At 43.9% G+C, this 15,133-nt stretch overlaps 1 protein-coding gene across 1 annotated transcript in view; it reads right to left on the bottom strand.

The window, feature by feature from the left end:
* The window catches only part of CALD1 (caldesmon 1), a 175,463-nt gene that overhangs the window by 4,971 nt on the left and 155,359 nt on the right, over window positions 1–15,133 (bottom strand). Inside the window, 6 exon segments of the mRNA XM_018919821.3 lie at window positions 578–673; window positions 1,700–1,828; window positions 3,152–3,230; window positions 3,329–3,372; window positions 9,754–9,894; window positions 12,441–12,690. Coding sequence (XP_018775366.2) covers window positions 578–673; window positions 1,700–1,828; window positions 3,152–3,230; window positions 3,329–3,372; window positions 9,754–9,894; window positions 12,441–12,690 — 739 coding nt within the window.

The following is a 15,133-nucleotide window of genomic DNA, read 5'->3' as shown; positions in this document are numbered from 1 at the left end:
TTCTTTAACAAAATCCTGAAGTTGAATCATTAACATCAGAAACAATTCTCCAATATGGATATTCAGGTTCCTCATCCTTAACCTTCCCCATCCCACAGTAACCTCTTCCTGCTGCTTCCCACATTCCCAGGTTATTACCTCAACAGCATTTTCTGCTCTCATTCTTGCTGAACCAATGGGCAGGCTAAAGGGCCTTCATTAGGAGTTACATTCAGGCTCATACAGAAATAAATTATTTCAGTTGTGTTTTAAAACATACTTGGAAGATTTTTACAGGGCAAGGGCCAAACTCCGGGTGTGTGTAAGTGTGCAGCCTGGCTGGTAATTTCCAAATTAATGGTAAATCTTTCACAGGTGGTAAATTAAAGTCATCCTCTGCCAGAGAAGTGTTTCTCTGAGCTTTAAGGTGAGAACTGCCCTGTTCCCTCTCCCCATTTTCTGGCTACAAGGAGTCAGCAGCCAGAGGGCTGTGACATAAAGCAGAGTTCCTCCAAAGCCATCAGCTGGTGGAGGAAGCACCCCCTGCCCCAGGAGAGAGCCCACCTGCTGAAGAGATGCTTGTTCCAAGTTTACTTACAGAAGGTTTTGGAGCAGGGGATTTGTTGCCCTCTGGGGTCTTGGTCAACCACTCGTTGATACGACTGGAGACACCAACCTTCAGCCCAGCAGTTTCCTGCAAAATGATGAAATCCAATCAGAACAATTTCAGAATGGCTTTTGCTCTGATCACCATGGTTTAGATTTAAAAGCAAAGCCAAGCCTGGGTTTAATAGACAGGTCCTCACTGAGCCTATGGCTTGCTCAGAGCCATCCTGTGTGCTCTGAAGGTTTTGTCCCTGTGAATTACACAGTGCTGCTGCCCTCTAGTCTTCAGAAATTATATACATGGACTGACAAAAACATCTCCTCTTTACTGCTACCCCAGTAATAAATATCAAAAAATCTCCTCTTTACTGCTACCCCAGTAATAAATGTCAGACACAAACATGCTGTTTCTACCACAAGCTCAAACCCCAAAAATCTTTAGCTTAATAGAAGAGACATCAGCTCAAGTTTACTTTTTTTCTCTTGTGAAACTAATTTTTTTCAAAAGAGGCACACTATAGAGAAGCGGCCTAAAATTTAAATCATTAAATGTTTAAAAGGCTAGAACAAATTAGTAAAATTTAATTGCTATCTGTAATTACCCACTTCAATCCATGGCTTATCTTTTTGCCTATGATAAATGCCCAACAAATGGCATCAAATTATAGAAAGAAAAGTTGCCTTAAGGATTTACACAGAAAAGATAAAGGTCTCACCAATACTTCCATGAAATACCTAGAAAATATCATCACTATCCTGCCTATTCAAAGCTCTTCTGCTCCCCAGAAGAATTTTGTCCTACTCAAAGAATTTCTTTGTACTCTGCTTGAGTGGCCCAGATGTATTTTTCTAAGATACCTGATGTGGCACTGGAATGTCCCATAACTGAGCTCAGTAGGTCACTAAATTCTTCCATGACACCCAACATTGCAGCCACACCACCTTGTGGCTTTCTGGGGCCTTCAGGATCCTTTGGGATTTGCTTCACCAGTGACCCCAACAGGAGCAGACAGGCTGACTCACAGGAACACGAGTGCAAGGCCAGGTCCAGAGCCTAATTCTTTACACCCCCTGGGATAATTAATATAAAATATCCCCCTGGGATAATTCATACCTTATTAGGTGTTCCTGTCCCAGAAGGTGATGAGAAGACATTGCCTTTCTCCCACATGCTCTTGATATTACGCACGCCCTCGGCCGGAACGTGAAGGTCGGAAGCTTTAGGTCTTGAAGCCTTTGTGCCCTGGGGAAAAATTGGGGCCACTTGGTGTTTGGCAGTGAGAGCTGGATTTGCAGGGTGGTTTGGCTCTGGGGAATGCAGCATTTCAATCTGGCTCTAGCACTGACCATGCAAAGATGAGAAGTACCCAGCTCAGGAGGTGCCACTGAGACTCTCTCACCTTTTCCATTTGCAGTTGCACCTTTGACACAACCAGCTGGGAAAGTGGCACTCCCTTATTTTTGTGTCTATTACCTTTCTAAAACCCATGGCAAACCTCAGCTCTGCACACAACTGCTCCAAGGATTTAACAGCTAAGTTATTACCTGGCTCCTGGAAGCCTGAGCTAGGGGAATCCCTTTGCAGGGCCAGGAGGAAAGGCTGTTCTGTCAATCAGCATCAGATTGCTCCATCTGCCCCAGACAACTGAGCCTCAGCATTCTAGGTTCAGTTGTAATCTCAGCAATCACTATGTGTTTGAAAAAGGGTGTTCTTTTGAAGAGTGGAGCACTGGGTGGAAGTTTTTGGGTGATTTTTTGGGGCAAATATATCTTTTGCATGGTTACTAAAAACACTGGCCAAATTCTCCTCTTCTTCTCTTTCTTCTTGTCAAAATTCATGCACATTTTACATATCATAGATTGGATGAGAATAAGAACCTGTATGAGTGATGCTTTGCCTCTCATTGCAAAGCAAGGCAGATTTGGCCACTTGTGGATGAATCAGAAACTCAGCAAAGGAAATATTTCAAGTCAGAAGGCAGCTGGATACTGTGGTATCAATTTCCTATTTTACCTTGGACTAGGGACAGAAAAAGCCCTCAGCTCTGGCTCTCAGGCACAGTTGTCAAAATCACCTGGGGTCAAGGACTGCATTTTAAGGTGATTTTGATTTCCCTTTTGCCACTGCTTAACTAGTTCTCTGTCTTGGCCAAGGAATTTCACTGTGGGGTGGCAGCCAGCAGCACAGAGCCAGTTCCTTGTTCTCCTAAATCAGCTGCCAGGTCAGCTCTGCTCAGGATGACCATCAGCTCTGTGCTGACAGCTCTCTCATCAGCCAAGCAGAGGATGTGACTGTCACTCAAGATGCTGGCTGAACCCTCCAAAGCTCCTGCCAGCTTACAAAACAGTAAATTACAGCATGAAAGGCAAGACCCAAATCTGAGGTTTTGCTTAGATGCATCTCTAGATGTTGGTTACAGATGTGCCTCAAGCACTTTGTTCTTGAAGTCACATGAAAGAAGAGTTTGTGATCAAAAACCCCTGCAATTCTTGAACAGCAAAACAAAGGCTGATTAAAGGCCCCAGAGCCATTAGTAACCAGATCCATTTACTGGAATTAACTTACCCCAATTGCACTGGTGTATTGCTCAAGTCTGCTGTCAATCTTTGAGACAACTGCTGTTGTCTGGGTGGGCTTCATTCCACTGCAGGAAGTAGGGAAAGAAAAAAAAAGACAGGAATTATTATTCCCTCCACTTAAACACTGCTGTTTGAACAGAACTTACTGTTTTCTTTGCTTTACCTCTTTTGAGCAGATTTGTTCAAAAATTCTGTTCTCTCCTCTATCTAGAAAAGAGAGGAACAAAAGCTTTAGGTTTAAAGTTCATAAAGGGTCAGCCTGTGCAAGGCCAGCCTGAAATGTCATTTTAAATGTCAGAAAAGTCAATCTGGAAGAGATGCATTCCAACAGAAATTTCAGAGACATACAAAATGTTTTATAGATAGAAGCCTGTTATGCTACAGATCCACAAAATGCATATATTTTCTGCATGAATGTTTGCATTCTACACATTTCTTTAGTGCCTCATATGTAACAAGAAAAAAAATTAACAACACAAAAAGAATGAAAGGGAAGAAGTCTAATTCATGGAAGGGGTTGATATACACAAAAACCAATGTCATCCTCACATCCCCCACACAAGAGCAAGTACATTAACTGTCTGTCTCAAGAAATACAAAGTTTTTGTACATTTAATAAAGTTTTTCTGAGCTGAGGGATCAGACTAGGCCAGGTTTGGAGCTCAGCCACAAAGCCTCCCTTACTCATGTCTTTGGAAGACACAATTTAAATCTGGGCTCCAAAAAACCCATCAGTGCAAACCCTGCTCACATTCAGGCAGGGTCACTGCTGAATCAGTATCTACCAGCTGTTATTATACAGACTGGTATCTGACATTTCATCATTATTTTCTACTCTGTAAACAGGAAAATATTGTGATGTCTCCAAGGAGGAAGATTCATGAAAGTCTCATATGGCTTCTGTCAAATCTCTCAACACCTTGAAAAGAAAAAACTCCATCCCTGAATAAAGCTTTAAAACATTTCCCTTTGGGGGGTGGGGAGATGGGGAGTGTGTGCATCCATTTGTATTCAGGGTCAAGAAATATTTTCATCAAACTTCCTCAAGTCTTATCAACATTGCATTGTTCCACTTCTCATGCCAGGCTCTACAGTTTCACTTAAAAGTAAAATACATGCAGGCAGCTCCAGGGGATTGAAGTGATTAATGATCAGCCTGGCTGGATTCCTGGGGATTCCCCAGTCTCAGCAGGGCCTCTCCATTTTCAATTTACTTTAACCGTGCCTGCCCTGGCATTTAAAGCAAGGCAATGACAGCCATTCCTTTAAATGGTTCTCCTCAGTGCCTTTAGCATCCAAGGCTATCCCAGAACACCAAATCCCACAGCAATCCCATCAAAGGGCATGCACAGTTTACTGCTCAAGCCCTTGCAAGCAGGCAGTTCACTTGAGTGCAGAATTTGCCAAAGGAGCTCACTGGAGCAGCTCCAGCTACCACCCACCCGGCTCAAAGGCACCTCTGAAACTCTAAAACATACATACAATTTACAGAGCCGTTTCCATCACGGGTTTTAGCTGCCAAAACACGAGCTGAAAGCAGTCCTGAGTGCAAAGATGGGCTTGGCCAGGACAAATCCCCTGTTTCAGTGGAAGGATGTCACAAGGTGGCAGCAAAAGACCGGCAGGAGCAGGAGCCCTGCACACCCGCAGGAAAAGGTTCCAGCTCTCACCCAGAGGAGGTGCAGCTGGCAATGCCACAAAACCAGCAGGGAAATGGCTCAAAAGTGACCCAGCAGACCGAGGATGGTCACTTAAAACACATGGCCTCACTTCTGCTATGGCTCAGTAGAGGTTTCCCCCAGTGCTGATTTCTGGGTCATAACCAGCAAAATGAGGAGTTATTCCAGCAATAACTCCAGTTTATCCCCAGGCTGTCCCCAGCTGCATCAGTGAAACCCTGGTGGGCAGCAAGGACAAATAATATGGGCTCTCTCTCAGAACCAGGACTCAAGGCAACTGCCCAATAATTCATTTACAGGATCTTGACTCTCTCTTTATGTGCAGGCAGGAGAGATGGTTCTGAACAGCAGGAAAACCAGGCTCAGGTGGGCACTGGTGGAACAGGTGGGAAAGAAGAGGAACATTTTGCTTGTGGTTGTAATAAAAAGACAAAAGTGGGGTTGTTCTTTACCCACTGGTAACAGAGGTTCTCAGTTACCAGTTCTCACTGTGTATTACTCAGTTATCAGCTGTGGGATCAGGAAAAAGTCAGGGGTTGTTCAGAAGAGAAGAGTGGAAAAGCAAAAGCAGAAAATAAATAGGAAAGAGTTAGGAAGAAACCCTCAGAGCTGAGCAAGGCCCTCTGGCTGGGGAAGCATGGAGGGATAAAATACCTTCTGCACATTCATGTGAGGATTTATTGTAGAAAAGCCTCCTCAAAAGTCAGCAGAAGCAGACATTGAATACACCTAGAGCAAACAAACCTGCACACACATGTATTCAACATAGAAGTCAAACACATTTAGACTGCACAGCAACATCTAAAGGTCCTTTACCCACTGCACATCACACAAACTCCATGCAAAGAATTTAAAACCTTTGGCACATACAGTAAACAGTATGACAAAATAGATCTGTAAAAGAAACAGGCAAAGCAAGGTGGTTAACATAAAATTCAAAATGTTTTCTCAGTTTTCAGGAAATAAGAATAATCTTTTTACTGCATTCATCTTATCAGGATCTTGCTAAATAGCCTGGACTATGTTTTGTGACCATGGAATACTTTCAGAGCACACAGGTACTCAAATAAGTCAACTCTAATTAAATTATGACCAGACAGAATGAGTTAACACATAATATGAGACCATGACTTGGGAAACAAAAACCACTGGATATTCCCAGCAAAGCTTGTTTCTAAAAAATGGTATTACATTGATTTATAGGAGTTTTAAACTGTGTATTGGATATTATGTAACAGAAAGCTGTAAATGGACCTATCACCAAAAACAAACAAACAAAAAAAAAAAAAAAAAAAAAAAAAAAAAAAGAGAAAGTGGAATAAAAAACAAACCCAGAAAACCCTGTGTTTTAATTTTGCCTCATATCCAACATGTGGAGGGACCCAGTGGGAATCCACTGGAGCAGAAGTCTCTGGGAGAGGCTCCTCCTCATCCCCTGAGTGCCTCACTCAGCCTCTTGCTTCATTAAGCACAGTTTTGCTTTTCCCTGCTGTCAGCAGCACCTGAGCAGAGTGGGCCAGTTTAGCTCAGTTTGCCTACCAGACCCCAGTGCTGCCATCAGCATCAAAGGTGGGGAAAAACAAATGTCACAAATGCTGTTTTTACCATTCTGCTTTCCCTCTGCCTCGAGGACAGCTCATCTAGGGAGAACAGACTGTGTGGAGCCTAATTCTTTCCACTACCCCAGCTGTCAGGTAGTGACAGCAATAATGAGATAGGACAAGACAGGTCTTTAAAGAAAAAAATGTTTCTGTAAAGTCCTGTCTTCTGGGTTAGGTGTCAGCAGTGCCTTGCAGAGAGTGCAGGCTGCCACATCGGAGACATTCTCTCCAAAGACAGGGATGTCCCAGCCTTTGCTCCCTCCCCTCAACACCCAGCTGCTTTTGCATTTCTCTAGGGGTGGTGTTCATCCCCAAGAGGAGACTTGGTATTGAAATATCCTGTACTCTCCTGATTTACCCAGAGAATAGAAAAAAAAAAGACTCAGTAACCTTCCTCCTCAAAGAAAATATGAGGAATGAACTTGCCTCAAAAGAAAAATGATCAAAGACTTTTCAGGAAACATATTCTTTGAATGCATCAAGTTTTGCAACAACTAAACTGGGGAAAGGAAAAGCTAGAGGCTGATGGGGGAGCAGCAGAGCTTGTTCCAGGCTTTATCCTTCTTTTTAAAAAATAACAAGATGCAGGACAGAGGTTGAACAGAAGTTTGGTACCACTGCAGCCCACAGGGTGTCCACCCAGCCCTGAGAAACCCAGGCTGCTTCTGTCCCTGAGCTAGGGATGCTTGGCCTGTATTTCCTTGGCTGGTTTTCTTTTCACTGTCCCCTCAGAAGGAACCAACCCTCGAGCTGTCACTGAGAGCACTCCCCACTGTGGTAGCTCTGCTGAAGTTTTGTCTCAGGTTTGAGGCAAACACTGTATTTACCAGTTAAAACAACAGGAGCTGTCAACACTGTGATTTTTAGAAGCCAGACTAGACAATCACAGCAGGTTTTTTCCTAAATATAAGCAGATATGTGTATTTTTTCCATGCTCATTTACATCTGGGCATCCATGAGCTGTGTCATAGATGGAGAGGAGCTGCACATCTTTGTCTCTCAGTTCTGATCTGCAAGCCAAGCTAGCCCATGGCCTGCCTGGACAGATGGACAGATGCAGCACCCATGGGGTGGCAATATTCCACACTGCTGCTCAGTTAAGCTCCTTTCTGCCCTTTGTTCTTGCAGTTCCCTTGGCAATCAACACACCCTGCTTCCCTCATTCTGGCCACTCCTGTGAACTTCTTCTTTTTCCCCAAAGCTTATCACATCAGGAAGGACAGGGAAGGAGTAAAAAAGGTGCTTAGCCAGATTGTGACCCAGGAGAAGTCACAATGTGCACATGTATCATACATTATTTTTACACTGAGCCTCCCTTTTTTCAGTATTAATTCCAACCACCCACCCACAGCTGTGCATTTGGGATTCTCACATGACTCATGGCAGATCTGAGCTGATACATCCACCACAGGAGGAGACCTGGGCCAGATGCTTTACAAATCAAAAGCTGAGTTGGGCAGTGCAGAGCAGACAGTGAGAAAGCTGCATGCCAACCAGCTGAGACCAGCCTGGGAAGTCAGTCCAAATTAAAGGTAACAAAATAAACTGTGTCCTCATAACTGGATTTTGACATCAAGTTTCACATCACATTAATAAAGTGAGATTACTCTCCCCTCAGCTCTTGACCACAGAATGCCAAGAAACAGTTTGGGGTGTGAACTTGTACAGCATTACACATCTACACTGGCCACCCACAGACACTGGGCTGGAATCTGGAGAGTATCACCAATTTCTCAGAGAGGGAAACAGAAAAAGAGGTAAAAATGTGTGGAGTTCCATAGATCAGGTCTTGTAGCAAACAACTTCTGCCTGACAAGACACAAAACCCAGCATTAAAAAAATAAAAAAAGTACCTTGGATGCCTAACAACATTTTTAAAATGTCAGCTTTCCTCTGAAAATGCACTTAGAATAGTATAGCATCTGTACAAAAGGTATCTGAAAGCTTTCAGCCTCCTGCCAAGTCCAGTGTTATTTCACACTTTCCCCAAAATTAGGATCTATATCCTTTTTACTTTGTGTTTTCAAGTACAATTTCCTCCATTCTGAGCCTCCTGAGAATTAAAGCTCGAAATGCACATCATAAAAGGCATCTCAATAAACAGAAGACAAGGAAGCCCTCCCAGGAGGCTGGGAAGAAGCTGTACATTCATGGTGTCTGTTATAGACATCATCTTTAGCCACCAAAATGGCAAGGCCAGGTTTAACTAATCAGAGTAAGTCATGAAGCTTTGCAATCTCTGTTTACAACTGTCCCAGTATTTCAGGTTCAAATGTTCCAAAACATTTGGACTCAGTATTTGCTAGAACTGGACCCAAAACAAACCCAAATCCCAGATTGGATCAAAGTGTAGCTAAAAGTAATTTTGTTCAAAAGCAATTTTTCACTCAATAGTTACAGCTTTAATCTCATAGAGATCCAGTTCATGGTTCAATGAGTTCTGGTTCTTTTCTCTCCTATTTCCCACTAAGTGGCCTTTTTGACAAATGTTTTGGATTCTTAAATGACTAATAGGTGGCCAAAATGAAAAAAGGAAAAGAACTTTGAAAACATTAATAGATCTGCAGTTTGAGATTGAGCTGAGAAAGCAACTGGACTGAATTCCAAAACAATGCTCCCAGTAATTTCAGTGGGGCCAGAATTCTTCTTCCATGCTGAAAGACCATTTAATTGATTTATCACACTTCTAATATAATACAGGCCACAAAAGACCATTTAGAAATCCTGCAGCAACAGAAGGGTGAGGTTTGTAATTTTTGTTATGTAAGAAAATGAAATCCAGCCCAGTACTTCTAGATGTTATTTTTAGGGGGATTAGACATAAACTAGAATTCCCATACAGGTCAGTTACAATTAATGATGATGAGGCTGAATGTGCTTAAGGACAAAGTAATCTGGCAAGCAAGAAAATAACTGGATGTGGAAGAAGTGAGAGAACATTTGTGACTTAATGCTCTTAAGAGATCTTTTCCAACCTAAATGATTCTGTGATTCTACTCCAGTTCACAAAGCACTCCTATGACAAATTTAAAACAACACAGTATTACTGCTCTAAGCTTCAAAAATCATCTTCTCATGGAGGTGAAGATCCTTTTTGGAGATTCTTCATCAAGAAGAGACAACTGCCAGTCTACTCTCTATTTTTTAAGCAGGAACTCTAATTTTCAATCATCCCAATGAATGAGTCTACCAAAGCATTTTCCTGGGCTTGATTACAAGTATTTCAGCATTGCTTTTGATGTTGGACTGTTGGTTTGGACTACAAACCTCACTTTTTATGTTCTGTGTAGATGCTAGTGGGAGATTACCTTGAGAGATGAGCCTTTAGGACTGAAACATTTAAATGGCTTCTTGTCTTCAGACACTCCATCTTCTGGCATCTTTTGGCGTTTCTCAGCAGCTTCAGCCCTTCTTCTTTCGATTTCTTCCTTCATCCTCCTCTTCTCCTCCTTGAACAATATGAATGCATAGTCATTCTTTCAGAATTGACATCACCACCACAGGGCTGTGCAGCCCTGCAAACATTGACCAGATTTTCTAAAAACAGATTTTTATGCCAGTTGAAAAAGTTCAGTGATCTGCCTGAAATGTATAAAGGTGTTGATGCAAATCCATCAGTGTTAAAGATGCCAGGAAGACAATTCATGTGTGCTGCTCTTGTGGCTTCTCACAGTAAAGTCACCAAATTTATTGTCACAGAGCTCCACTTAAACAGAAAAAGGCTCAAGCTCAGTTTCTCTGAATTCTCATGTATCACATTGGTATTGTTCTTCTGTCCCTCTACTCTGACACTTATTGTGCCAAGGTTAATATTTAACATGGAAGAATCACCAGGTGGCCAAGAAACCCAAGATTAAATGCTTGCAGAACACCCTCCAGAGAGGAGTTTTGCTTCACAAGCTCCAAGTCAAACCAGAAGCCCTCAAAGCAACACCAGTGTGAGCACTGGTCAGTGGGCTCTGACCAGCAGGGCATTGTGCAATCCTGGCATCTGCTGAGTTCTGCTGCAAAGAGCTCACAACACTAAAGGAATTGGCATTCAGCTGCCAGATACTATCAGTATTATTCATTTACCATTTGTTTTCCAAACAACTAGGATTCCTAAATGATGCACCAGAGACTTGGAAATCCTATTTGTAGAGTCCCTTGGCAGAGGAAGTACAAGAAAACAGATGTGTTGGATACTCAATATTTAAATAGACAAAATATCTCCCTAATGAGATCTGGCCCACTGTAACTATATATAACATTAGCATTCCAGCCCATCTGCAGCAGATAAATTTTGACATGCACTTTGTAATTCAATCTGTATAATGTAAAAAAAAAAAAATAAAATATGTGTCTATAGCACTACCCCAAGATTCTGAATCCCCAAGAAGATAAGAAATTTGCAGCTATCTCTGAGGAAATCCTGACTCATAAAAACAGATTTTAGAGCCCTGTCTGTCCTAAGCTAGAATTAGAACATTTTTTCATACCCTGGATGTTGCAGTGTGTTTTTACTCCTAATGGAAAGTTCTGTTATTGCCCAAATTAATGGTTTGGTCCAAATTATACCCCATCCACTCCACTGTCAATCTACCCTGAGTTCCCTGTCAATCGTACCTGGTGCCAATGCCCTACTTGGAATTTCCCTTAAGCAAGACCTCCCATTAGTCCATGTGACCCCACGCCCCCTCCATGTCCATGTGGGGTCCATGTGGCCCTTCCCTCACTGGAAGATGCTTTTGTGAACCCTGCCTTTTACCCCTGCCCTGGATATCTCAGATTAGCTGCTGATTTATCCCCTCCCCTTGAACAGCCCCCATTTAAAAACCCCTCCACACCTGTGTTCTGTGTCTTTGGTCCCTGACCCTTCCATAGAATAAACCCTTTTGGAAACCATACTAAAGACCTCCTCCTGTCACTACATTTCTCTTCACAGAAAAAAGCAAGGCACAATTCTTCCCAAGAATATTTCTGGGATTTACATTCTCTGAACCTCAGAGAAAGGAAAAACAATTCTTAACTTATTTGCTGTGCCAAAGCAGAATGCAGTGTAGAGATTGCTTACCCACAGTGATGGGGTTTTGTTTTCTTGGCCTGTCAGGGCCAGGTGTGTGTTTGTTGGGACTGTGGGCTGACTGTCACAAGATTCAGGCAGAGTTGAGTGCTTGGCAGATTCAGTTTAGATGTAATGGAACATAGTGTTATATAATATAGAATAACACAGTATAATAAAGTAATAATTAGCCTTCTGATAAGATGGAGTCCTCTCATCATTCTCTCCCCTCATCAGGGATCCCTGCAAATACTGTGTCTCCCTTGCCTTGTCGTTATTGATTAACCCCTACAGCTGTATCCCAGGCTGTGCTTTCTGGGATACAGCCCAGTCTTGGCATGGAGCTGGGATCTGGCTGGGGAAAAGCCCAGCACTGCATCACCTGGATGCTGCATGTTTTACCTCAGGTCTTCACTAGACAATGCTGCAAAGAGCTGTTGACTAACACAAGGAAAGTGGAAGCAAAATAGTAATTTTTACTATCATATTTTCTGAAAAATCCCTTTGCTAGGATTTTTTTTCTCGTGGGAAGCTGAAAAGTCTTAAAGAAAAATGAAAACAACTATTTTATTTGCTTTTTTGTGTTTTGTTGCTTTGGAATGTGGTTTAAACATTGTTTACCAACTAGTCATTGGTAAATGACTAGTTTCATGTGAATTGTTTCATGTGAATTGTTTTGACTTAATGACCAATCGTGGTCCAGCTGTGTCAAGGCTCTGGAGAGAGTCACTACTTTTTCTTAGTACCTTGTTAAGCCTTCTGTAAGTATCCTTTCTCTATTCTTTAATATAATTTAGTATAACATTCTTTCATATAATAAAGCAACATAATAAATTATCCTTCTAAGAACACAGAGTCAGCTTCATCATTTCCTTCCTGCCACGGGGGACCCTAAAAACACCACAAGCAATAATGGAATAAACCCAAGTGCAGCACTCCACTCTTGACGCTCACCTCCTCTCTGATTTTCCTCTCAGCCTCCTCCTGCTTCTTCTTCTGCTCCTCTTCCTCCAGGATTTTCCGGCGCTCCTCCCGCCTTTTCTTCAGCTCGTCCAGCTCTGCCGCCGCCTCCTGCTGCTTCTCCTTCAGCTTCTCCAGCTCCTCGCTCTCGCTCTCGCCCCGGCGGCGCCGCTGATCCTCCAGCCTCTTCAGCGCCTCGGCGCCCGGCTTGGCCTCCTCCGCGGCGCCCTTCCCGCCGGAGCGCCTGCCAAGGCAACCAAAGGGACACTGGTGCCATGGGGGGTCGTGTTGTGATGTCAGGGCTTACCCCAGCACCTCTGGTCCCTCCCCTGATAATTCCCTCCCAGGTGTGTCCATCCCCTCCTTTGCCCACCTTGCTGAGCGCTGTCAGTCCTGGAATTCCAGAAGGGCGTCAAGTGATTGGCAGATTCAATTCTCTACCCTTGGGAGGCTTTGGGCCATCCAGGTGTGCTTTGGCCCTTGAGACCTCCTCCCCTGTACCTGGTTGGTGGCTCCCTACCCCTTCCCTCCCCTCTCCCCGGGGTTAAAAGGAACAGCAACCACACAGTTCAGGAGTTCTGTTTGAGCTGTGGCTGGGTTCAGAGGCTGTGGGCCAGAACAAAGCTCTGGATCCAAACCCTCCATCACAACTGACTCCTTTCCTTCACCATCACCTTAAAGCTTCTCTGCCAGAGGGAAACTGGAGGAGCAGACCCTGTCACGGGGGAAGCTCCATCCCACCACCACCAGAGCTCCTGCATGCCTGGACTTGCCTCCAAGCACCCAGCCAGCCAAAGGTGTCTGTGGGGTGAAACACCACACACCCAGCCAGCCAAAGGTGTCTGTGGGGAGAAACACCACACACCCAGCCAGCCAAAGGTGTCTCTGGGGTGAAACACCACACACCCAGCCAGCCAAAGGTGTCTGTGGGGTGAAACACCACACAGCCAGCCAGCCAAAGGTGTCTGTGGGGTGAAACACCACACACCCAGCCAGCCAAAAGTGTCTGTGGGGTGAAACACCACACAGCCAGCCAGCCCAAAGCGTCTGTGGGGTGAAACACCACACACCCAGCCAGCCAAAGGTGTCTGTGGGGAGAAAACACCACACACCCAGCCAGCCAAAGGTGTCTGTGGGGTGAAACACCACACAGCCAGCCAGCCAAAGGTGTCTGTGGGGTGAAACACCACACACCCAGCCAGCCAAAGGTGTCTCTGGGGTGAAAACACCACACACCCAGCCAGCCAAAAGTGTCTGTGGGGAGAAACACCACACACCCAGCCAGCCAAAGGTGTCTCTGGGGTGAAACACCACACACCCAGCCAGCCAAAAGTGTCTCTGGGGTGAAAACACCACAGTGCTGCTGTTTGGTTCAGCACCAAGGGCCAGACAAGCTCAGGCACGTCCTGTCCAGGTATATTGGTGATTATTCCAACACATAGGAACAGGGGAAGGAGCCAATGGGGTCTAACAGCTTTTTGAGGGAAGCTTCTTGTGTCTCCCTAGACCAGGGAATGTTCCCCCTCCAGGGTCTCCACAATTCCCCATTTTTTGTATTATTAAGCAAGCTTCTCTGAAGGATCAACTGAATCAACACAAAATGACAAAAACAATCAAAAGCACACAGAAGACAATTTTCCAAATGCAAGCTATTTTGAGTCCTCAATGTCTAAACAGATTTTTGTAGAGCTGGCAGGAGGGATGCAGGGTTTTCTTAGCATGGTTTATCAGGAACCCGAGTCAGGAGAAGGTTCCTTCAGCAGGGACTGGTTCCCTGCCACCTGAGGCAGTGCCTGTAGTTGGCTCTGTACGAGGTGCAGAGGGATGTGTCTGCTGGAAAATCCACCCTGGGGGGCATTCCCTGGTCTAAGGATTCACACATGAGAACAAAGTGCTGCCTTCTAAGACTTTTTGCTCCTTGCAAGCTATGGCTGGCCCAAAACATTTCCATCAGGAAAACAGAGAAAGAGAGAAAGAGGAGAGAATGTGTAGAGCTGCATATGTCAGGTTTTGTAGCAAACTTCTACCCAACAAGACACAAAACCCAGCATAAAATAAAATAATCGTACCTTGGATGCCTAACAATATTTTAAAAATGTCAGCTTTCCTCTGAAAATACACTTAAATAGTGTACCCTTACAAAAGATACTTTTGTACTGGAAGCTTTGAGCCTCCTGCCAAGTTCTGTGTTTTTTCACACTTTCCCCAAAACTAGGACCTATATCCTTTTCCCTTCATGTTTTCAAGTACAGTTCCCCCCATTCTGAGCTTTCTGTGAACTAAAGCTGCTGTTGGGCTGGGATTTTACAGGGAGCACCTCTCCCATCCCTGCCAGTGAGGAAGGAGTCTCTCCCACACACACCTGTGCCTGAGGACTCGTGCCACTTCTGTTTTGTGTTCTGTGTCATAAAGAATACACTAATCCTTTGCCTTCAAAGACAAATATTTTTTAATAAACCCCCTAGAAAAAGGCAAACATCTTTGGGGATAGAACAATTGACTTGGGGAAAACGGGAGGAAATAGAGGAGAGGGAATTTTCCAGTGTCAACAGTGTTTAAAAAAAAGAAAAACCCTAAAAAGATTCCTATCTCAGCTATAATACCCATCACTCTCATTCCACCAGCATGTATGAACAGAAAGGCTCATCAGGTCTTTGGCTTACATTTTCTAGGGAAAATATGACTTT

This window comes from Serinus canaria, chromosome 1A, assembly GCF_022539315.1.
Source record: "Serinus canaria isolate serCan28SL12 chromosome 1A, serCan2020, whole genome shotgun sequence".
Lineage (NCBI taxonomy): Eukaryota > Metazoa > Chordata > Aves > Passeriformes > Fringillidae > Serinus > Serinus canaria.
This window is presented reverse-complemented; position numbering and strand designations above follow the sequence as displayed.